The following is a 21,300-nucleotide window of genomic DNA, read 5'->3' on the forward strand; positions in this document are numbered from 1 at the left end:
GCGAAGCTATTTGCAGTTGTTGGCATGAACCGGACTTCTGCATCGGCTCGCAGAAGCCCGTATTTCTGCCGTCCAGCCTAGCCTGGTATTTATGCAAACCTCCGTCATTACTGACACATGAATTTATTTTGACACGACTAGGACCAGCATGAAGAGGAAGGGCAAGCCGGCGCCGGCGAAGGCCGCCGGCAAGAAGCGGCCGCTCGCTGCCCAAATGAAGTCACAGCCAAAGAAGCCCAATCCATTTGAGCTGAAGGGCTCGAAGGGCCATTTCGATACCATGGGTCGTCGCAGCGCTGGCAAGAAGAAGAATGTCATCGAGGCGCGGCAGGAGGCCGTCAACCGGGTGAGGCCGCCCGCGCAGCGTTTGGCCAGCTTGCTGATGTGGTGGCTGGGGAATTCCTGGTGCTTGGATGGGCCAGGGGATTGTTTACGAGTGCAGGGAGTTGGGCCGTGCCAGGGGTTGAGGAGCCGGGACATCGTGTCAGCGTGTCTGCTCCGACGATACCCCGAGTGGAGCCAAGTCACGGACTGTGCCCCAATGGACGTCACGCAATCGTATCGTGTCCGTTTCATATGCATTGTGAGCCCCGTCGACTGCTGTAGCTTACCTGGCAGGTTACCACTCCATGCGCTCCCGGTAACTATCTTTGCCTCGCAGCGGAAAAAGACGCTACTTGTGGAGTACCGCTCGTTGCGTAAGGCCAACACGTTTGTGGACCGGCGCTTTGGAGGTGAGCAGGAGCGCGTGCGCGCGCCGGATCAGGGGCGAAGGCGTTGCAGAGTGGGCATGACGGGGGGGGCGGGGGGCGACCAGGGCAGCATGTTCATGCACGCGGAGCATGTCGCTCCTTCGGGCCTGTGTGCGTGTCAACAGGCACGGGCTGCTAGCCCGATGCCATCTTTACTCCCTTCCCCGGGCGCCGCTGCATGCTGCTGCCATCTGACCCAGCACTGACGCTATGGCCTGTGTGCTGCTCTATGTGATGCCTGTCTGCAGAGGGCGACCCGGAGATGAGCGAGGCCGACAAGGGGCTGGGGCGGCTGCAGCGGCAGCGCCTCAAGCAGGTCAAGCTCAAGAAGCGTGAGTGGCAGCCGCTTTGGGGGCTTGGGACGGGCTTGGAAAGCTGGGAAATATGGGGATTTGGAGTTGGGACAAGCTGACGCGCACATGCCCTGAAGGTTAGCATGAGCGAATGGGCATACGGTACCACGTCGCCCCTGACGTCGCAGGCGGCGACAAGTTCACGCTGGCGGACGGCGCCGGCGGCGACGGCGAGGGCGAGGAGCTGACCCACATGGGGCGCTCGCTGGCCGACGACATTCGCAACCTCATGGATGTGAGTGTGTGTGCGTGTGTGTGTCAGTGGGGCGGGGGCGGGGCAGTGGGTGGGGCGAGGGGCTTGAGGGGAGTGGATGGATAGGTGGTTTTGGGCGCGGCTGGAAAGTGCTGAGCAAGGGTTGTGGCTTCACGACCACCTGTAGTAAGGCATCTTCCCTAAGTTTGTTGGGGGCAGCGGGCACGTTGAAGGCGCATCTGGGTGGCCCTGCTTGATGCGGTCCCCCTGGACTCCTGCTCGCGTCCTGGCTTTCCACGACCGCTGGCCTACTGCGCGCTTGCTGATATTCTTCCTCTGCTATCTGTCGTGTTTGTAACTCGCAGAAGCCCGAATTTGACGACCTGGATGAGGAGATGGTCGAGGAGCTGGTGTCGCAGTACCACTTCGGGGGCGGCGGCGAGGGTGGCAGTGACGGAGCGGGCGGCGAGGGGCGCGGGCCGGACGGCAAGCCCAAGACGCGCAAGCAGGTGCGCGTTGGGCGCATTGCCGCGGGAGGCCTCTTAACGGGCGCGGACGCTCAGCGGGGAGAGCCAGAGGCACGCACTGTACCGTGTACGGGCTTTTGCACGGCATCGTATGTCCGCCCGCAGGCGCTGCTGCCACACCTCCGGGGTTCTTGCCATGCCACCCGTCCGTAACACAAACCCAACCCTGTCATTAAACAATTCCAAACCCATAACAAAACAGATTATGGAGGAGATCATCGCCAAGAGCAAGGCCTACAAGGCGCTCAAGGCCAAACAGCGCGAGGAGGACGAGCAGGAGCTGGACAAGATCAACGATGAGTTCAAACAGCTGGTGCGCAGCGCGGCGCTCCGCGGGCTCCTCAAGGCGCCGGGCGAGAACAAGTGAGGCACAGGGGTTTGTGGGGGGAGGGGTTGGCGCGGGGCGAGTGGGGGTGCGGGGGCGGGGCTAGCGGTGATGGCGGTTGGGCGGGGGGCGGGGTCGTGGGGAGTCGGGAGTGGGGCGCTGGCAGCATCTCAACTCGGCCCAGGCTAACCCGCACGCACCGAAGCGCACTAAACCCAACACGACCAAGCCAAGCCCAACCAAACTCACGTCCTTCCAGGGGCGTCAAGGTGAAGGCGGAGAACCCTGAGGACGCGGCCTACGACGTGGCTGCGCGCGAGCTGGGCTTTGAGTCCAAGGGCGCGGCCACGGAGCCCACACTCACACCCGAGGAGCTGCTGGAGCAGGAGCGACAGCGCCTGGAGCGGCTCGAGAAGGAGCGCATCAAGCGCATGCGCGGTGGCGGCGGCCGCGGCGGCGACAGCGAGGATGAGGACGAGGAGGACGAGGGCGAGGACGAGGATGAGGAGGAGGGCGGTCGGCGGAAACGGCGGAAGGCGCACCAGTCGGGTGGGTGCTTCGTGTGGGTGCGTGTGTGTTTGCTGGAGCGGGTGTGGGGTCAGGGAGAGGTTGGGGAGAGGAGGTGTTCGTGGGAACGGGAGGTTTAGACGTCCGTCGTGTGGCGGCGGCGCCTTGCTCGACTGGATCTGTTCCGACTTGCTTTCCCTACGCCTGAACAACGCAGTTGAGCGCATGCTGCCGGATCGCAAATATTCCTGACGCTGTCGCTTTCATGCCTGCTGCCTTTGCCGTATCTGTGTAATCCGACCAGGCGACGCGCTGGGGGAAGACGACTTCGACTCGGATGGCGACGAGGGCGAGGACGATGAGGGCGAGGAGGAGGACGAGGACGAGGAGGACGACGAGGAGGGCGGCGGCGGCAAGGGCGTGTCGGACCTGGACCAGCGGCGGATGAAGATGGCGGCGGGCGACCACCCACTGCAGGTGCGGAGGAGGAAGGAGGGATGAGGACGAGGACGAGGGAAGAGGCGGAGGTGGTGGGAGGGGGAGAAAGACGAGGAGGAGGAGGACGAGGAGGGAGTGGAGAAGGAGGGATGTGGTGCCTTGGTAGTGAGGGGTCAGGCAGTGTGCCCGCCAGCGACACGTGGGGCGGCAAGGGCGCACACAGCTGCTTGCCTGCTACTGCGCTGGCGCACACACACGCAGCATACTCCGCTCTGCCGAGTCCGTGTCGTAGCTAACCCATGCATGCACACGTGTGGCGCAGGAAAGCTTCCGAGCCACGGCCGCGGCGCTAGCAGCCAAGTACGGCGTCCAGGCCAAGAACCCCTACCTGGAGGACGAGGAGGAGGAGGACGAGGAGGGGGAGGAGGACGAGGAGGGGGAGGAGGACGAGGAGGGGGAGAGCGGCGATGAGGGCGAGGAGGAGGAGGGCGAGAGCGGCAGCGGCGAGGGCGAGGAGGAGGACGAGGAGGAGGGCGAGGAGGACGAGGAGGACGAGGAGGGTGAGTCTGGCGGATGGGCGGGACTGCGGGCTGGGGTAGGGCTAGTGCCTGGGCTGCTGAGAACCAGGGTAGGTTGCTGTGCCGCAGTGCAGTCCCTGTCATATAACGCCGCTGTGAATGTAGCCGATGTCGCCTCGCCTGGATTGCGCCCTGATCCCGCCCCTTCCCCTCAACCCTCAGAGCAACTGCAGGAGCGGCGGCACCCCAAGAGCCAGCCCTCCACCTCCAAGCCCGGCGCGGACGCAGCAGCGCAGCAGCAGAAGCCGCAACGCGGCCAGCAGCAGCAGCAAAAGCCGCAGAAGCCGGCTCCGGTGCTGGACGGCCCTCTAGATCTGCCGTACACCATACCTTTGCCTGCATCGTACAACGACTTTGCGGCGCTGGTGAAGGGGCGGCCGGCGGACCAACTGGCGACGGCGATTGCCCGCATCCGTGCGTTCAACGCGGTCGCTTTGGCGACTGACAACAAACGCAAGATGCAGGTACGTGTGCGTAACATTACTGACTGTACATTAGCCACTTGTGAGGAATCACGGCCGGCGGCCCACTGTATGTACTTTGTGTTGGCGAAGCAAGACCATGCATGTGGCTGCCTCGGAATGATGAACGGATACCCATCTGTTGCCTTCCTACCGAGCCCCTCGCGGGCACTGATGCTTTCTCTATTGAGATATGTCTGACCGAAAGCCCAACCGCACACGCATGTGCATATAGCATACCGCAACGTGTAGTTTAGTTGGTGCGGGATGAAGAACAGACACCGATCTGTTGCCTTCCTAGTGAGCCTCCGGGCGCTGATGCTATACACACAGGATTTCTGACCGCCCAAATACACGCACACATTTAAGCATGGGTCCGTTGCCTGGAGTGATGAACAGACTTTGCTCTGTTACCTTGCTGAGCCCTGCGGGCGTGAAGCTTTAGTTCTACACGAGATTTCTGACCAGCGCTGTCCCATGCCGCATGCTTCGTTCGGGATGAAGAACAGACACCGATCTGTTGCCTTCCTAGTGAGCCTTCGGGCGCTGATGCTAAACACACAGGATTTCTGACCGAACTGACAAACGCACGAGTCACACATACGCACACGCATACCGGTAGTCCTACTTGTGGTCTGGGTTGATGAACAGATTCCAATCTGTTGCCTTCCTACCGAGCTCCTGACGGAGCACTGATGCTGTTTCTACACGAGATTACTGACCAGACCCGTACTGCCGCCTCAGCACACGCACAGCTGTACAAGCGCATCCCCACATACCGCACAGCTGTACAAGCGCATCCCCACATACCTCTCCCTACCCCAAGTCCCCAACGCCCTTCACCTCTCACCTCTCGTCTGACCTCCCACCTCTCATTACACTCCTCATTGTCCCCCACACACAGGAATTCTTTGGCATCCTGGTCCAGCACTTTGCGATGGTGGCCGGCGACTCGCCGGTGCCTGTCGCCTCCCTGGACGTGCTCACGCGCGTGCTACTCGAGCTCCTGCCCGACGTCCCCTACTACGCCGCCACGGTCGCGCGCGCGCGCCTCGCTCGCATGGCCGACCAGCTCACATCCTCACTGGCAGGCCTCGGCGGCGCCGGCGCGCGCAGCGCCGCCGACGCAGCCGGCACGATCTCGGAGTCTGTGGCGGGCGGCGTGGCGCCGACGAAGGCGGCGGCGGCGGCGGCCGCCGCCGCGGCCCCGGCTTCGCCGTGGGCGTCGTCGCGTGTGTTCTGCCAGCTGCAGCTGTTCACGCTCATGTTCCCGACCAGCGACCGGCGACACCCGGTGCTCACGCCGCAGGCGCTGCTCGTTGGTGGGTGCGGCTGCGGCTGTGGCGTGTGCGGGGCGGTTGTGCGGGTTGGAGTGGAGTGGAGTGGAGTGGGCGGCTGCGGGGAGTGAGAGGGGAGGGCTGTAGTGTTCAGTGGCAGGTTGGGCGCACGCGGCTTCCCACCGTCAGCCTGCCCGGCCGCCTCATGCGTTTCCTGACCATCATACCGCCGCACCGCCGCCCTCCTTGCCGTTTCATTTTCGCCTTGTCCTAACTAGTCATGCCTGGAATCCTGCACACACCGCAACAACAGGCAAGTACCTGAACCAGTGTGTGGTGAGCAACGCGCACGAGGCGGCGGTGGGGCTGCTTCTTTGCGGCCTCATGACGCGCATCGCCGCGCCCGCGCACCGCGTCACACCCGAGGTGCTGGTCTTCTACCGCGACTGCCTCGCAGCCTTCGTGCCGCCCGCCAGCAAGGCAGCGGCGGCGGCAGCGGGAGCAGCAGACACGGCGGCGGCGGCAACAGCAAACGGGGCAGGGGCGGCGGGGAAAGCAGCCGGCAAGGGCGGCAAGGGGAAACGGAAAGCCGCGGCGCCAGCCGCGGCTGCTACGTCCTCAGCATCTGCGCCGGCCGCAGACGCGGACAATGACGACGCGTTTGTCCGGTTTGCGCCGGGGTCGCTGCAGCTCAGCGGCTCCACTGCCGCCGCGGAGGAGGACGCGCCGCCGGTGCCGCAGCTGGACATGTACGCGGTGCTGGGGACGCCGGGGAGTGACCCGCGGTTCGCGACTGATGCCTTCAAGCTGAGCCTGATGCGGGTCGCGCTGTGCGGCGTACGGCGCTGCGCCGCCCTCGCGAGCACGCCCAACCCCACTGCGCCTGGCGCGGCGGCAGCCGCCAAGGCGGCGGCTGCGGCAGCAGCCGCGGCCGAGGAGGCCGGGGAGGAGGGCGGCGGCGGCGGCGGGGTCACGCCAGGGACGCCGTACGCTGGGCTGCCGTGTTTCCAGCAGCTGTTTGAGCCGCTGACGGCGGCGGTGGCGGCGTTGAAGCGGATAGAGCGGCAGCTGCCGGCGGAGCTGCAGGAGCTCAGGTCGGTGCGTGCGCGGCTGGGAGGGGGAAGCGCGCGCGGGGGTGCATGTGTATGTGCGTGTGTGTGTGTGTGTGTGTGTGTGTGTGTGTGTGTGCGTGTGTGTGTGTGTGTGTGCGTGTGTGTGTGTGCGTGTGGACGTATGCATGTGCGGGTGGGTTGGGTGGTTGTTGGGTAGGGGGCTATGTGCGAGCATGTTGATGCATGCGCTTGCAAGGGAAGACCATGCATGTGGCTGCCTCGGAATGATGAACGGATACCCATCTGTTGCCTTCCTACCGAGCCCCTAGCGGGCACTGATGCTTTCTCTATTGAGATATGTCTGACCGAAAGCCCAACCGCGCACGCATGTGCATATGTCATTACGCATACGTGTGTGTTCTTTGGTGTGGGATGAAGAACAGACACCGATCTGTTGCCTTCCTAGTGAGCCTCCGGGCGCTGATGCTATACACACAGGATTTCTGACCACCCAAACCACGCACACGCACACATATGGCCATGGGTCCCTTGCCTGGAATGATGAACAGACTTTGCTCTGTTACCTTGCTGAGCCCTGCGGGCCTGAAGCTTTAGTTCTACACGAGATTTCTGACCAGCGCTGTCCCATGCCGCATGTTTTCTTCGGGATGAAGAACAGACACCGATCTGTTGCCTTCCTAGTGAGCCTTCGGGCGCTGATGCTAAACACACAGGATTTCTGACCGAACTGACAAACGCACGAGTCACACATACGCGCACAAAGATACCAATAGTCGTACTTGTGGTCTGGGTTGATGAACAGATTCCAATCTGTTGCCTTCCTACCGAGCTCCTGACGGAGCACTGATGCTGTTTCTACACGAGATTACTGACCAGACCCAAGCACCATATCATGCCACGCCGACCCATCCGGCACCCAGCTTGATCACCCTCTCTTGCAGACCCAATCTCGCCTTTCTCACCCTGTCCTCTCCTGCCCTCTGCCCCACTCCCTGCAGGCAAGCCGTGCACAGCCAACTCACGAAAACAACCGCCGCATGCGTCGCCGCCCGGCGGCCGCTGGTGCACCCAGGCCGCGCGCGCGCCGCCGCCGCGGCGGCTGCGGGCGCCGGCGCCGTCATCCCGGCGGCGGCGGTGCGCGAGTTCAACCCGCGCTTCGAGGAGGACTACGTGTCGGGGCGCGACTACGACCCCGACCGGCAGCGCTCGGAGCAGCGGCGGCTCAAGCGGCAGGTCACCAAGGAGCGGCGCGGTGAGTGCGGCGGCGGCGGCGCGCTGGGCATTGCGTGTCATGAATGGGCTTTGGGGCTGGGCACCGTACTCTGTTCCACAACTCTATTGCGCGCGCGCGTACACACACACTTATACACACAAGCGCTCGCACTCGTTCTATTTCCCTTTCGACGCACACGCTCACGCACACTCAACACATGCACACACATACACTGCACGCACACACGCAGGCGCCATTCGCGAGCTGCGGCGCGACGCGGTGTTCATGGCGGGCGAGCGCGACCGCGAGAAGGCGGCGCTGGACGGCGAGCGGCTGGAGAGCGAGCGGCGCTTCTACAGCGAGCTGCAGCGGCAGGAGGCCGACCTCAAGAGCGGCGGGCAGGCGGGCATGAACCCGCACCTCAAGAAGAAGAAGAAGTAGTGGAGCGGGGGAGGAAGAGGGGCTGGAGGAGGTGGAGGAGGGGGGCGGGGGCAGAGGGGGCTGGTGTGGAGAGCGAGAGGAGAAGTGGTGCAGGCGTGTGGTGGTGGTGGCGGCTGTGGGGTTGGCTGTGGTTTTGGGGTGGCTGCAGCGGACATGCTGGCTGGCGTGATGACCGTGCGGCTTAGGCGGGCATAGGAAGGCGCAAGTGTCGGGGACACGGAAATTGTACAGTACAGGTCTTGCATGAAAGACTTTCATTGTTGCCAGTTCGCATTCATTTGGTTCGTCGTTCATAATGCCGAAGCGCACGCCACTGTAACCCGGCCCCTGTTGGTGCTGCGTCCATCCTTAATCCACCCTCCGCGCTGTGAGTACCGTACTGGGGCACACAACAGAAGCAGGAATCGAAAAGCCCTTGTCCTGCCAGTTACAAGAACAATGCAACACACTCTTTCATCGCTCGTGCAAATTCTGCAGGGCATGACAGCAACCACTGCCTGCCCCACTGTCCCCCGGCCCTCAGCAGCGGCCGGCGGGGCGCTTCCAAAATCCCAATGGCCCCTGACCTTTAAACAAAGGCGCGAACAGAGCCAAACGGAGCGTCAGAGCCACACCAGCCGCGACCGCCCTCATCGGCGCCGCGCTCCCACCATGCTCCCCACAGGTCCACGCCGTGCGGGCTACCCCTGCAGCGACAGCAGGTGCCGCAGCTCATGTCGCATCGCCAGTCACCAGCGCGGCCGGCGATGGCGTGCAGGCTGGCAGTGCAGGCCTGTGCGTCCGGCAGAGCAGCAGGACAGCGGTTCGGCAGCCGCGTGTGCGCGGGAACACACAGCCATCTTGCGCGGCCATCAACACGTCATCACCCAGGCCAGGCCGGGCTCCAAAAGTGCCCAGGCGAGCACCCACGCTCAACCCCTCATCGCAGCCAGGCTGCTGTGCGGCCAGCCAAGCCACCAGCTCGCAGCAGCAGCCGCGCACCGCCGCCGGCCCGCCGCCATCACGTCCGGGCCCAGGCCGCGCCGCGCGCCCTTCTCCTCCGCCAGCCACTGCACTACCAGCTCCAGACTCCCTGACTCCACCGCCGCCACCAGCAGCGCGGTGGCGGCGCGCCGCTGCGCCAACGGGGTGGGGCCGCCCCGCGGCAGCAGTGGCGGCGGGTAGTGCACCACCAGCCACCGCACCACCGACGCATGCCCGGCCCGGGCCGCCGCCAGCAGCACGGCTCTATGAACACCCTGTGACGCGCGGTGCACCGCCGCGCGCAAGCACTCCAGCTGCCCCGCCTCTGCCGCCGCCATGGCGGCAGCTTCCGACAGCGCCTCGTAGTGATCCTCCGACGGGCCTGCAAAGCCGTGGCCGCCGCCCAAGGCAGCTGCCGGCGGCGGCACTGTCGGGCCCGCCGCGAGCACCTGCCCCCGCAGCTGCTGAGCCGACAGCTGTTCCTGGTACGAACTGTACAGGAGCTCGCGAAGCAGGGCCACTCGGCCGGCCGCCGCCGCCGCGTGCATTGCCGCCACAGAGCGGGTTGACCGGAACCCCATAATGGAGAGCTGACGTGCCGCGTTGGCGTCGGGGCGTGTGAGCACGGACTCCGCAACTGCGTCGTGCGCCGGCGTTCCCAAGGCCGGCCATTCGAAGCGGCAGGCCGGGCCGAGCAGCAAGCGCACCTTGTCCAGCCAGTTGGGTGTGGTGCTGCGCGCGGCCGCCGCCAGCACCGCCCTGCAGTCGCTGCCACTCAAGCCCAGCGCAGCGGGGCTGGCCGCACCCGCGACACCAGCCACACCGCCGGCGCCACCGGCCGCTCCAGTGGGCGTGAGTGGGGGCAGCGCCGCCGACACCACCGCGGCGCTGCAGCAGCAGGCCCGTCAGCATCTTGGACAGGGCGGCGCAGGTGCCTGCCTCCGCCACCGCCGCCAGCAGCCGCGCAGGCGGCAGCGGCGCGGGGCGGGGCGGCGCGGGGCGGCCTGTCGTGCTCTTGAGTGCGCTTAAGAACAGCTGTGTATGAGTTATCGGCCAGGTCGGCGATTCAATTCACGCCGGTCTTACGATTTGGTGGGGAGCAAGCAGCATCCCCTCCGTACGTCTCGAGACGTGTTCAGTGCTCACCGCATGTACCTATAATGCACGAACACCACCACCTGTTGCGTCACCGCTTGTTCAGTCCAAGCCGTGTCCAAGCCATCTATTCAACGTGCTTTGCACACCTCAGTCTCCCATAACTGCCCGCTCCGCCTCCTGCTGACTAGTCAATGCGGGTACGTCACTCCACACCGCCTCTACAACAACACCGAAAGGTACGACAGCAAGCCCCTCCGCCGCCACAACAACAGCGCACGAGCACAACTCCGAAGCATATGATATGCAGCCCGCTCGCAACCCCCGACCCCGGCGCGTGCTGACGCCGCGCCGCCGCGCATGCCGTCCTTCAACCTCCCATCCTTCGTCCGTCCTCCCAGTCCACAAACATATGCCCCCTGGCTGTCGCACCCACCCTCACCAGCGGTAAACAGGTCAAGACCGGAAGTGACCCCTGCCTGTTGCCACCCTACCAGCACCCCCTTACTGCACAACCGCACCACCTCTATCTCCACTCATCTGCTCTCCTCCCTCTCCTCCTCCCAGCCTCCCACCAACCCCTCACGGGAAGGGGTTATCGAACTGCTTGACCAGGTTGGGGATGTCGACGGAGAGGACGTCCTCCAGCATCTTGATCATGGACTTGGACACCTGATCAGCAGCAGCAGGAGGGCGGGGCCACACGGGACACCGATGCGTGATGAAACTGAAAGGCACATACCGCACACGCCCAAAGCGATCCCCCTCCCCAAGCGCCACGGGCCGCCCTTGGCCACCCAGCGCCCTCGGTCCCGTCCCACCCCTCCCCACCGCACATATCTTAGCCTCTCCGCCTCCTTCTCCTGCCTGCTCCTCCTGCTCCCTCCCCCCCACTCGTTGGGCGACGATGCTTGACTATTGGGACCTGTTACTTCGGACCCCACCCCACCCCACCCCATCCCGCCCACCTTGGGGAAGTTGAGCAGGTCGAATCCGCCCAGGATATCGCGGAAGCGGTAGGGGTCGGGGAAGTCGCCGCGGGGGAGGTGGTACTCGCGCTGGACCTGTGTGTGTGTGTGTGTGTGTGTGTGTGTGTGTGTGTGTGTGTGTGTGTGTGTGTGTGTGTATCGGGGGGTAGTTTATTGTGAGGGTTGGGGGGTTGTGGGCGGGTTCTGTCAGTCCCGAGAACGCCCCAATGTTCAGGTTTTGAATGTTGGGATGGGTGCCATTAACGGAATGGGTTGACGGAAGCCACATGTTCCAAGGTGCTGGCGCACATGTGAAGGCAGCGCCGCCCTATCAGCCCTCTCAATCCCTCCCTCCCTCCTGCTGCCCCCCAAACTCACGGCCTCGAAGTTGGTGATGATCTCCTCCATCATCTTCTTCTGCGCCTTCTCCTTGCCGAACATGCTGGGCATCTGCTTGCGCAGGTGGCCAACCAGCTGCAGGGGCGGGGGGGGGGGGGAGCGGGTGAGTTGGACGGGGACAAGGGGAAGGGACGGGGAGCAAGGGGCGTGTCGTGAAGCGTAGAGCGCGGTCCCTGTCCCCGTCCTGGCCCCGCACTGTCTCTATCCCATATGGCACACCGTCTTTCGCAAAACACCACGTCCCAATCCTCCAACCCCTCCGCTCACCCACCCCCGCCCCTCCTCCCTCCACCCACCCACTCCCCCACCCCCGCCGCCGCGGCTCACCAGGATGTGTATCTTGGCCGCGCGCACGCGCTTGACGAACTCGTTGATCTTGCGGTCGGTGCTGCGCTGCGGGATCTCGTACAGGTCCGCCAGCAGCTGCTTCTGCTCCGCCTCGAACAGCGGCTTGCCGTAGGGGTTCACCTGCGGGGGCAGGGGGGGCAGGGGGGCAGAGGGGAGGGGCAGAGGGGAGGGGGTTAGGGGGGCGGTAAAAGGGGGTTAGGGGGGCAGCAGGGTATGGAGGGAGAGGGGCAAGGGGATGCGGGCGCATGTGGGGACAGGGTCGGGGGTTGTAGATACCAGCCCAAACTACACCGAAACCAAGCGTGTACATGCACAGGACTGCAGTGCCGGGGGAGCGTGGGGCAGCCGGGACCCACAAGGCTTCCCTTCTCCCGCCCTGTCCCGCCCTGCCTCCTCGAGCCACATCCCCCCTCCACCTCCTGCCCCTGTGTCTCGCACCTTCTCGTTGATGGGCGCCTCGCTGTTGAAGCTGCCCACGTACACCTGCGGGGGGGCGTGTGTGTAGGGCGAGTGTGGGGCGGCAGGGCGTGTGCGCGGGGGAGTTCAAGCGTGAACCCGTGAAGGAAACGACAAACCGAAGGGAACGCGCGCGTGACGACCTCGCCTCCCTCCCTCCCTCCCTCCCTTCCTCCCTCCCTCCCTCCCTCCCTTCCTCCCTCCCTCCCTCCCTCCCTCCCCACCTCCCTCCCTCCCTCCCTCCCTCCCTCCCTCCCTCCCTCCCTCCCTCCCTCCCTCCCTCCCTCCCTCCCTCCCCACCACCTACCTGGTGCCTGGCTACAACACCGTTTCTTCTGAACAAATCATGGATGTAACACCCCCCCCCACACACACAAACCTCCCCTCCTCACCTTGCAGACCTCGGGGCTCTTGAACACCTTGCCCAGGCTCCACATGAGCGCGCCGTACACGCGCATGAGCTGCTGCTGGTCCACCTGGTCGGCCTTGTTCAGGATGACGCGCACCTTGTCGTCGTGGCCGCGAAGGCAGTTGATCACCTGAGAGTGGGGGGAGGTGTGATGTGTGTGGCGTGGTGTGGTATGGTGGGGTGTTATGTGGGGTGGGGTTGCATTCAGTTGTAGCCAGGCACAGTGGTACAGCCGGCGCGTGGCGAGATGGTGTGGGGTGGCAGGAGAATGAGGAGATGCTTGGTGGTGTGGTGTGGTGTCCTTGGAGGATCCGGTTATGGTTCTCCCTCCACCCCATGACTACCTCCTTCCAACCGCCTCCCCCGTGCCATTCCAAAACACAACCCCCCCACCCCACGCACGCCCCCCACAACACCCCACCACCCCAACACACGCCCCACCACCCCACCCCACCCCAAACCCCCGCCCCGCACCGCCCCACTCACGCTCTTGAACTCGTCGCTGATGTCCAGCTTGTAGGGGTCAAACAGCAGGAAGATGAGGTCGCAGCGCGCCGCGAACCACTCGCAGATCTCCACAAAGTTGTAGGCGCGCTCTATGCGCTGCTTCTCGCCCGACAGCACGCCGGGCGTGTCCACCAGCGAGATCTCCTCAAGCAGGCGCGCGGGGCACTGCGAGCCCTCGAAGCGCGACAGGAAGCCCGTGCCGAAGCTGGACAGGCCCTGTGCGGCGCATGTGTGTGGCGCGCGTGTGTGTGTGTGTGTGTGTGTGTGTGTGTGTGTGTGTGTGTGTGTGTGTGTGTGTGTGTGTGTGTGTTTGTGCGTGTGTGTGCAGGGTGCGGGGGATGGTGGGAGAGCGCGAGCAGTGGGGTGAGGCTGGCGCTGGGCCTTGTGACGGTTCGGGTCACAGGCAACACTCACACACCTCCGACAAAACAGCCCACTGGGCGGTCAGAGTTCCCTCTCCCGCGGCCCTGCCTCCACTCCCCTGCCCCGCCCTCGACCCCAGCCCCCCCCCACCTGGTAGGGCTTGTCAGGCTGCACGGCCAGGGTGTTACCGGGGATACGCCGCTCCTCAGCGCCGTGGAACACCTGTGTGCGTGTTAGGAGGGGGGCAGAGGGCAGGGGCCGTCCAAGTAAGACCATACGGGTCACCATATCAGGTTGGGAATCAATCGAGTAGTCCAACACCACAAGCCAGCCTCCCTGCCTCGCACTCCCTGCCCTGCCCTGCCCTCCCCTGCCCTCCCCTCCCCGGCCCTTCCCCCCACCGCCAACCCACCACCACGAATCGGTCGGTGGTGGGCTCGGGGCCGATGTGTGTTCCGGGGTAGTCGCGGCCCAGCAGGTACTTGATGAACGTGGTCTTGCCTGGGTGGGGGAGGTGAGGGTGAGGGCGGGTGAGGATGGGTGCGGGCGGGTGGTCGTTCTCCCGTAGGCCCAGTGTTCGTGGTGGATGTTCAGATGGGTGCGGAAATAGCCGTATTGGGGCATCCGTATTTCAGACGTGTGCCAAAGGAACTTGGACGCCGACTGAACGCCTGCACAGCTCCCTTGCCTGCCCCGCCTCTCCCCTTTTCCCCCTGCTCCTCCCTTCCGCCCGCCCCGCCCCGCCCCTCACCCGTGGAGTACTGCCCCAGCAGCAGCACGCTGGGCTTGGCCTCGAAGTCGGACTCGTTCAGCAGCGGGCTGAAGAAGTGCCCGAACTTGAACTGCTCCTCCAGGGGCCGGACCTGGGGGGGGGGGGAGAGGAGGAGGGGGAGAGGGCGGGTGGGAGCGGGGAATTGCACTCGCGATTAATTCAGGAGTGAAGTTGTAGCCAGGCACAGCAGGGGCAGGGGGCAGAGGGATTCCAGGCATGGCTCGTTGGACGACGGCCATGTTGGACGGTCACGTTGGAGCGGCGCCGCGTGCCACAGGCTCCGGGGAGGGCGGAGCGCCGTGAGGCGCATGGGGCGGCGCGGCGTGGCGTGGCCAGGCGGGCGCGCACTCGTTACGCTTCTCGTCTGATCACTGAGCACCCTCATCTGAGGTGTTTCCGTTGGTCCCTATCAGCTGATTAGCTCCCCCCGCCCAAGCCCCCACCTTTTGGAAGTAGATCTGCTTGAGGCCGTCGATGATGGAGGTGCACACCTTCATGGGCACAGGCTTCTTGCCGTCCTTGCCGCGCTTGCCGCCTGCACCGGGACACAGAGCAGCAGGCATGTGCGGGCGTGTGTGTGTGCGGCTGAGTAGCAAATGGAATGAGAGGCGGGTGTGCGTGCGTGGTTGGCAACCAGGCGGGAAGCACCTATGCACCGGGATGCCGCTGCAGTCCCCGGCAGTCATGTAGCCCAGGGGGCCGTTCCACCCGCACCTCCCCCCCCCACACACACGTCCGCCCCAATATGTGTGATGTAATCACTCCGTCCCTCTCATTCACGGCTACCCCCCCCCCGCTCTTTTGCATTGGGTTCGGTCAAGGTTGGGCTGGTATCTACAACCTCCCACCACCACCACACACTCTGGCGTTTGGGCGAGTTTCGTTGTTCGACACACACCACACACACACACACACACACACACACACACACGACAAACACACTTCCCCTTCCCCATGCGCACTCCTCTCTCACGCGCACCCTCACCCTGCTGCTGCGCCGCCGCGCCCTGGCCCCACTCCGTGTGCCCCGCCGGGTGCCGCCCGCCCGCGAACGAGTCGGGCGGCGGCGGCGCCGAGTAGGTCGCCGCGTGCGGGTTTGGCGCGCCGCTGGGCCCCGGCCCCGCCGCGCCCGCCGGCCCGGCGCTCCCCGGCGGCGCGCCGTACGGGTTCATTGCGCTGAGTCCGGCTGTAGCTGCGGCTGTAGCTGCGGCGGTGTCCAGGGCGTTGCCCTCCGCGTCCGACAGCCCCGCCATCACGGGCAGCTTGAAGCCGCCGGCGTCAATCTGGGCCAGGTAGTTCTCTTTGGACACCGGCTGGCCCTGTGGGAGCGGGAGCGGGAGCGGGAGCGGGAGGGTTGTGTGTGGGGTTTTGGTGAGTTTGGAGTCTGGGTGCAGGGCCCCATCGACTGGGGGTTGACATCGCTGCGCCGCGCCCTTGCCCCGCCCTGCCCCCATTCCGCTGCCCCTGCCCCGCCCCTCCAGCCCGCCCCTCTATCCCACGCTCCTCTCGCCCACGTGCCCCCTTCGACAGGGGTCTGGTAACAAGTCCTCCATTCCCCTCCTTCCTCCCTCCTTCCTCCCTCCCCTCCCCTCTCCCCCGCTGCCCCCGCGCTCACGCTCTGCGCCAGCGCGATGAGGTCCATGGCCTTGTGGAAGGCCAGCCGGTCCAGGTAGCCCAGGCGCCGGTCGTTGGACAGGTCCCACACGGTGGCCAGGACCTGGGGTGTGGGGAGGGGGGGGATGTTGCATTCATGATTATTTATAAGTGAAGGCGCAGCCAGGAACAGTAGTGCAGCAGGCGCGTTGTTACCGAGGGGGGGTGGGCGGAGGGTGGGCGGGGGTGTGGGGTGTATGGGCACGTGTGCGTGCGTAGCGGGGTCGGGGTTGTTGGGTTCTAGCGGCAAGGGTAATGGCGGTGGCGGCCGCTGCTGCAGCACGCGGTAAGCCGACAGTACCTCCGCTCAACGGCCCTCTTGCTTTTCCCTCCCACGGGAACATCCGAAATGCCTGGCCACCCCCGCAGCGTCCGCGTGCGTGCGCGTCTCCGTCGACAACGGCCCCAGGCCCACGCCCTCCATGTGCCCCTACCGCCGCCGCGCAGCACCCGGACCGCCGGTTTGGCGCTGCGCGGCGCGTGCCCCTGCCCCTGCCCGTGCCCGTGCCGCCCTCGTCCCCAGACCCGCCCAACCTCCCCATGCCCCGCCGCCGCAGCCCCGCCGCTTTACCCCGCTCCCCCAAGGGGTCTTGGCTTGCCTCCCCCAACAGGCAAGAGACCTTGACACTGCCCGTCCCGTTGCGTCCATGCTTCGCCAGCCACAACCCGCCGTTCCGTCCACCCACACGTGCCCTCGACCACCCGGCCCCGTCCCCTCTCGCACCCTGACCACACTCTTTTAATTGCGCCTCCACCCAGAAGCGGGCTACCCCTCTCCCTCTCCCTCTCCTTCCCTCCCTCCTTCCCTCCCCCCTCCTGTCCTCTGACGATGATTGGACTTACTCGTTGGGCTCCGGCACAGACTTCCCCCTCCCCGGTTTCCTTACGGGATTGGTTCAGAGTCAACCCCCCTCCACGCACCTCTCGCGGGAGGCCGCTGCGGCCGAAAAACGTCACCGCGTCGCCGCCCGTGACGCGGCCGTCGCGGTCGCTGTCCGCCGTCTGGAACCAGCGGTCGTAGTGCACCCCGTTAGCGCCCATGGCTGCTGCTGATAGCGAGCTAGCGAGCTAGTGGGCTAGGTCAGCTGGTGCTAGGTCGGGCGCACGGATGCGGGCCAGGTGCTGCGGTGCCCCTGCGGAGTTGGGGACATGCATGAAGGCGTCAGTGTAAGAACCGGTAATTGCAGCCCGCGGTGTGAAGTTTGCAATGTCGCAGGACAGCGGGGTGCTGGGACAGCGCTGGAGCGGCGCGTGCGGGCCCAGAGGGCACGAACGGGCAGCGGACGGCTGCGACAGGGGCCAGCACTTGCGCGGGAGACCAAACCCGAGTCTTGCTACTGCCGTCTTGCCCCGAACACAGGCTCATGCACGGCCAGCGTGCGTCCGTGCATGCATTTATTGTATTGTCACTCGAACCAGCTTTCTGAATAGGTGCGTCCGTGAGTTGGAAATTGATCATACTTTAGGGAAGCGTCAAGCTGTCAGTAGCGAAGCAGCTGGAGATGTGAAGTATTTGTTGTGGACTCCAGCAGCGCGTGACCAAATGCCCTCTACCACCGCGAGTGCAAGTGCACGCGAGACTACGTGCAGAACTGGTGTCGCTTCCGCTGGCGAGACCGGAACCTAACGAGCCATGACAGGAGCTTACTCTCTTGCACTCACCACAAGTCAACTATTGCTTCTTCGCTCCAGCACCGTCCGACGAAGCTGCTGAACGCTTAAGGTCGTCCAAAAGGAAGCGGGAACCACTTGGCGCCCTGCCTTGCTCTGAGCTACTAGAAAATCCTGGGAGGAAGTGGCTGGCCTGGTAAAGAGTCAGAGCAACAGCTATCGGGAAAATGATGTAGTCCACCGCAGAAAGAGAACCCTTCTTAAACAGTCGCCCCATGGAACTTGAACATACTTGTCGGGTGAAGGTGAAATGAACATGGGCACAGGGGTGGAAGAGGAATGTAGGGTCAGGGCCTGCGAACTGGCACGAACCCCATGCATACGGAGCGCCCAACTCCCAAAACTTCTTGTTACCGGCTGCGCGCTTACCTGAGTCCGACCTACACGCAGGCATTTCGTATGGCTTCATGGTTTTATGGTGTCAACACACTGAAGCAGAAGGACTGGTCCGATACTGTCCCGTCGCGCTGTCGTTGGTGGGCAATGGTGGCGACCTCAACAGCCCACTGCGGGTTGGCCGCCTGAGGGTGCAGCCGTGCCGGTCGCTGGAGAGCCAGAGTGCCCTGGGTTCCCCAGCACGTTATGAGCCAATGAGCAGGGAGTCCGAGGAAGTTCGAGGGAGTCGGCCCAACGGCGGCATCCGCACCGGCAGCGGACGGGCAGCTTGCAAGCCGTGCAACCCTGCACCGCACGGCACACCAGCGGTGGACAAAGGCCCATGAGCACCGCTGCGTGTGCGCCGGCCTGTGCACCAGCAGCCTCCCCAGCCCGCACGCGCAGACCGTCAGGCGGACAGGCAGGGCAGGGACGCAAAAGCGGGTTGTCGCCGTGGCAATGGTGCGATGGCGGAGGTCATGGTAACACACTTGCCGTTCGTAGACTGATGCGCACATGTGGCCGTTCGGAACGGCGTCAACCATGGCCAAGGCACAAGGGTGTATATGTTTGAGCCGCGATGCAAGTGCTGAAGTGCATCTGAAGGCATGCCATGGTCTACGTACGCATTAGTTCCGCAACACTAGTCAATGCCATGAAGGCTGGCCGCTTGCGTGTCTGTGCGTGCACGCGTCCTTCCCGCCCAGTGCAGCGTACACCAGTGCGGTACTGCAGCATGGTATGTGCAATGCCAGGAACCGACTGCGCATCTCACAGCGCGCGTTCTGTAGTACCGTAGCGGCGTATCCAGTGTGCAGGGAACGCGGAAACACCTACGGTACGAGCAACTACGAGCATGAGCCTGCGCCCCCGGTGCCCCCGATCGGACTGCTCACACTGCACACGGCCCGTGCTTTGCTTTCGCCGGCGGAAGCGAACAGCTGCCCGTCCCTTAGACCCCTATGTGTGCATGCACCGGGAGTCCTGGTCCACTCGAGGTCCTTGGTCCCTTGCACCGCCACGTCCACCTGACCCCGCAAGACGCCTTGTCAGCCTGCGCAATCCCCAAGGCCTAAGCCGCGGCCTCGACAACATGCTGCTTCCCATCTGCTGACTAGCCGCTTGCATGTGGCGCCTCTGCAGGAGAATCTGGCCTCCAGGACACCCACTCCTCCCACGGCCGGACGGCCAGCTGGCCCCGACACCTGGCCCAGGCGAGAGACCCACGGTCCAGGGCCCCTCCCGTCACCAAGGCGCTCCGCGTTGTAGATTTTTTGGAGCAGAACCTTTTGGTATATGTCCACTGGTGCAATGCGACGTGGCGCGCGGCCAGCGCGCGTAGGATGAGCGAAGGGTCCATGCAAAATGTCTCGCATGCGCGCTGGCACTCGCGAGCGCCCCGCAGAGCTTCCAGGTTTGTACCACTAGCACCACTCGAAAGTCTGCAATCCGCAGAGAAGCTTGGTAGGGCCCCTGTGAACGTAACAGGGTTCTCCCAGCCCCACCCTGGAGCAATGTACGGCAAGATCGCGGGCTTCTCTCAAGTCTTTGTCTCCCCACTGTGCACGCGAAGACTTGTTCCATCTTCCGACGGTACCGACTCAATACAGAACAATGGCCACCATGCAGATTTCCGCCAAGGGCCTGGCCCCTCTGCGGTGGGTCCCGCGCGACGTGGCACCATGATATCGTTGAGACTGCGCATAGGCAAACCAGTACCAACCTTTGCGTATTGGAGGAGCGATGCGGCATGTTAAGGAGTCAGCGCATAGCGAACGGGAGATCGCGGGCGTTTCGGTGGCGCGCCCAGCTGTAGAAGCTCGCATGCTTCTCGGTCGCTTCGGCTGACTCTGGTGTCGCTGCGCTTGCTCGCTTCTTGTTTGCAGCCCCCGCGTGTCCTCGCGCCGCGTGGTGAAGCCCGTGGCCAGCGGCGGTGGCAAGACCGACATCACCAAGGTCGGCCTGAACTCCATTGAGGACCCCGTCGTGAAGCAGAACCTAATGGGCAAGTCCCGCTTCATGAACAAGAAGGACTGGAAGGACGCTTCCGGCCGCAAGGGCAAGGTAGGCGCATCGGTTGGGTTGTCGCGGAGTTTGCTTGCATAGCGTTTCGCGAGTGCCTTGCTGGGGCGCTGGCGCTGCATCCAAGTGCGATCACGGCAACAATCTTGTCTATGAATACGTGTTCTTGATTGGTTCGGGGTACGCCGCTTCTGCCTTCGCATGAACGCGAGTGTTGCGCTGGGCAACAAGCCCTAACGGCGCTCTATCTGATCACCCCTCCTTTCGCTTCGCTTTGGCAGGGCTACGGTGTCTACCGCTACGAGGACAAGTACGGTGCCAACGTGGACGGCTACTCGCCCATCTACACCCCCGACCTGTGGACTGAGTCGGGCGACTCCTACACCCTGGGCACCAAGGGCCTGATCGCCTGGTAAGAGCCGCATCGGTGGCGACGCGCGAGCGCAGTGTGGTCTGCGCTGGCGCACTGACTAGGCACTGACGGGGGCTACTGCCCAACTAGGGCTTGTGGGTGGGTGGGTGACGTGGTTGCAAGCTACGCACGCCACGTGTCGGTCGGCTTCCCTGACCTGCAGGCGTTGCGACACGTCTTTCCACCCTGTCCACCACACATCACAGCACTCATCCTGGCTAGCTTCCGGATATGGCATCGCCCCTCACCATCCCTCTCCTGCTTTCCTCCCGTTCCCACAGGGCTGGCCTGGTCCTGGTTCTGCTGGCCGTCGGCGTGAACCTGATCATCTCCACCTCCCAGCTGGGCGCTTAAGCGCTTTCCTCAATTGTTGATGCGAGCTACTTCATGTAGCGCATCCTAGCGTCAGCGTGGATTCGCATAGCGCAGCTGAGGTAGCGTTAAGCGTTCGCGTGCAGAGAAGACCAACTGTTTTGTGTGTGAAAAGCCAGTTTTGTGTTTCGGGTGTATCCCGCAGTGATGGAGTCGGATGGATGAGGGTGCAGAAAGAGCGGAGAGCTATTGCTCTTGTAGTTAGGACTCGTGTACTAGTCCTCTCGCGCAGATGAGGACACACTGAATGCCCACGCGCAGCTTGCGCCTGTAGGCATCTGCTTTGGCCCATGTGCAAAGCCCCCCAAGGGCTTTGCTTTTTGATTTTCTGATCTCGACGGCAGTACATACTCGCTGTAACATACGGATCGGATCTG

General features: G+C 64.2%; 5 protein-coding genes across 5 annotated transcripts; 2 read left to right on the forward strand and 3 right to left on the reverse strand.

Annotated features, from left to right (window-relative positions):
• The first annotated feature begins 69 nt into the window (after positions 1-69).
• CHLRE_06g260850v5 (uncharacterized protein) lies at positions 70-8,469 on the forward strand. Its single transcript, XM_001696537.2, has 14 exons — positions 70-346; positions 662-734; positions 1,001-1,084; positions 1,234-1,340; positions 1,664-1,807; positions 2,028-2,188; positions 2,410-2,699; positions 2,962-3,134; positions 3,418-3,655; positions 3,836-4,137; positions 5,039-5,456; positions 5,725-6,505; positions 7,483-7,736; positions 7,948-8,469. Exons 1-14 carry the CDS (start codon positions 149-151, stop codon positions 8,136-8,138), a joined length of 3,414 nt encoding a protein of 1,137 aa, XP_001696589.1. The 5' UTR covers positions 70-148; the 3' UTR covers positions 8,139-8,469.
• Positions 8,470-8,553: 84 nt separating this feature from the next.
• Positions 8,554-9,769, reverse strand: CHLRE_06g260900v5 (uncharacterized protein). Its single transcript, XM_043062793.1, has one exon. It carries the CDS (start codon positions 9,680-9,682, stop codon positions 9,050-9,052), a length of 633 nt encoding a protein of 210 aa, XP_042923499.1. The 5' UTR covers positions 9,683-9,769; the 3' UTR covers positions 8,554-9,049.
• A 405-nt stretch (positions 9,770-10,174) lies between these two features.
• Positions 10,175-17,979, reverse strand: CHLRE_06g260950v5 (uncharacterized protein). The gene is made up of 15 exons (XM_043062794.1): positions 17,734-17,979; positions 16,993-17,204; positions 16,034-16,135; positions 15,404-15,737; positions 14,862-14,953; positions 14,398-14,509; positions 14,059-14,147; positions 13,797-13,868; positions 13,263-13,499; positions 12,760-12,906; positions 12,350-12,394; positions 11,891-12,031; positions 11,543-11,638; positions 11,165-11,260; positions 10,175-10,868 (listed from the first exon to the last, which is right to left on the reverse strand). Exons 2-15 carry the CDS (start codon positions 17,110-17,112, stop codon positions 10,779-10,781), a joined length of 1,773 nt encoding a protein of 590 aa, XP_042923500.1. The 5' UTR covers positions 17,113-17,204; positions 17,734-17,979; the 3' UTR covers positions 10,175-10,778.
• A 124-nt stretch (positions 17,980-18,103) lies between these two features.
• CHLRE_06g260976v5 (uncharacterized protein) lies at positions 18,104-19,539 on the reverse strand. The gene has a single exon (XM_043062795.1). The coding sequence runs from the start codon at positions 19,475-19,477 to the stop codon at positions 19,232-19,234; it is 246 nt and encodes an 81-aa protein (XP_042923501.1). The 5' UTR covers positions 19,478-19,539; the 3' UTR covers positions 18,104-19,231.
• A 100-nt stretch (positions 19,540-19,639) lies between these two features.
• Positions 19,640-21,295, forward strand: CHLRE_06g261000v5 (uncharacterized protein). The gene is made up of 4 exons (XM_001696536.2): positions 19,640-19,775; positions 20,004-20,181; positions 20,421-20,551; positions 20,833-21,295. The coding sequence occupies exons 1-4, from the start codon at positions 19,732-19,734 to the stop codon at positions 20,903-20,905; spliced, it is 426 nt and encodes a 141-aa protein (XP_001696588.2). The 5' UTR covers positions 19,640-19,731; the 3' UTR covers positions 20,906-21,295.
• Positions 21,296-21,300: the final 5 nt, after the last annotated feature.

This window comes from Chlamydomonas reinhardtii, chromosome 6 (genome assembly GCF_000002595.2).
Source record: "Chlamydomonas reinhardtii strain CC-503 cw92 mt+ chromosome 6, whole genome shotgun sequence".
Taxonomy (NCBI): domain Eukaryota; kingdom Viridiplantae; phylum Chlorophyta; class Chlorophyceae; order Chlamydomonadales; family Chlamydomonadaceae; genus Chlamydomonas; species Chlamydomonas reinhardtii.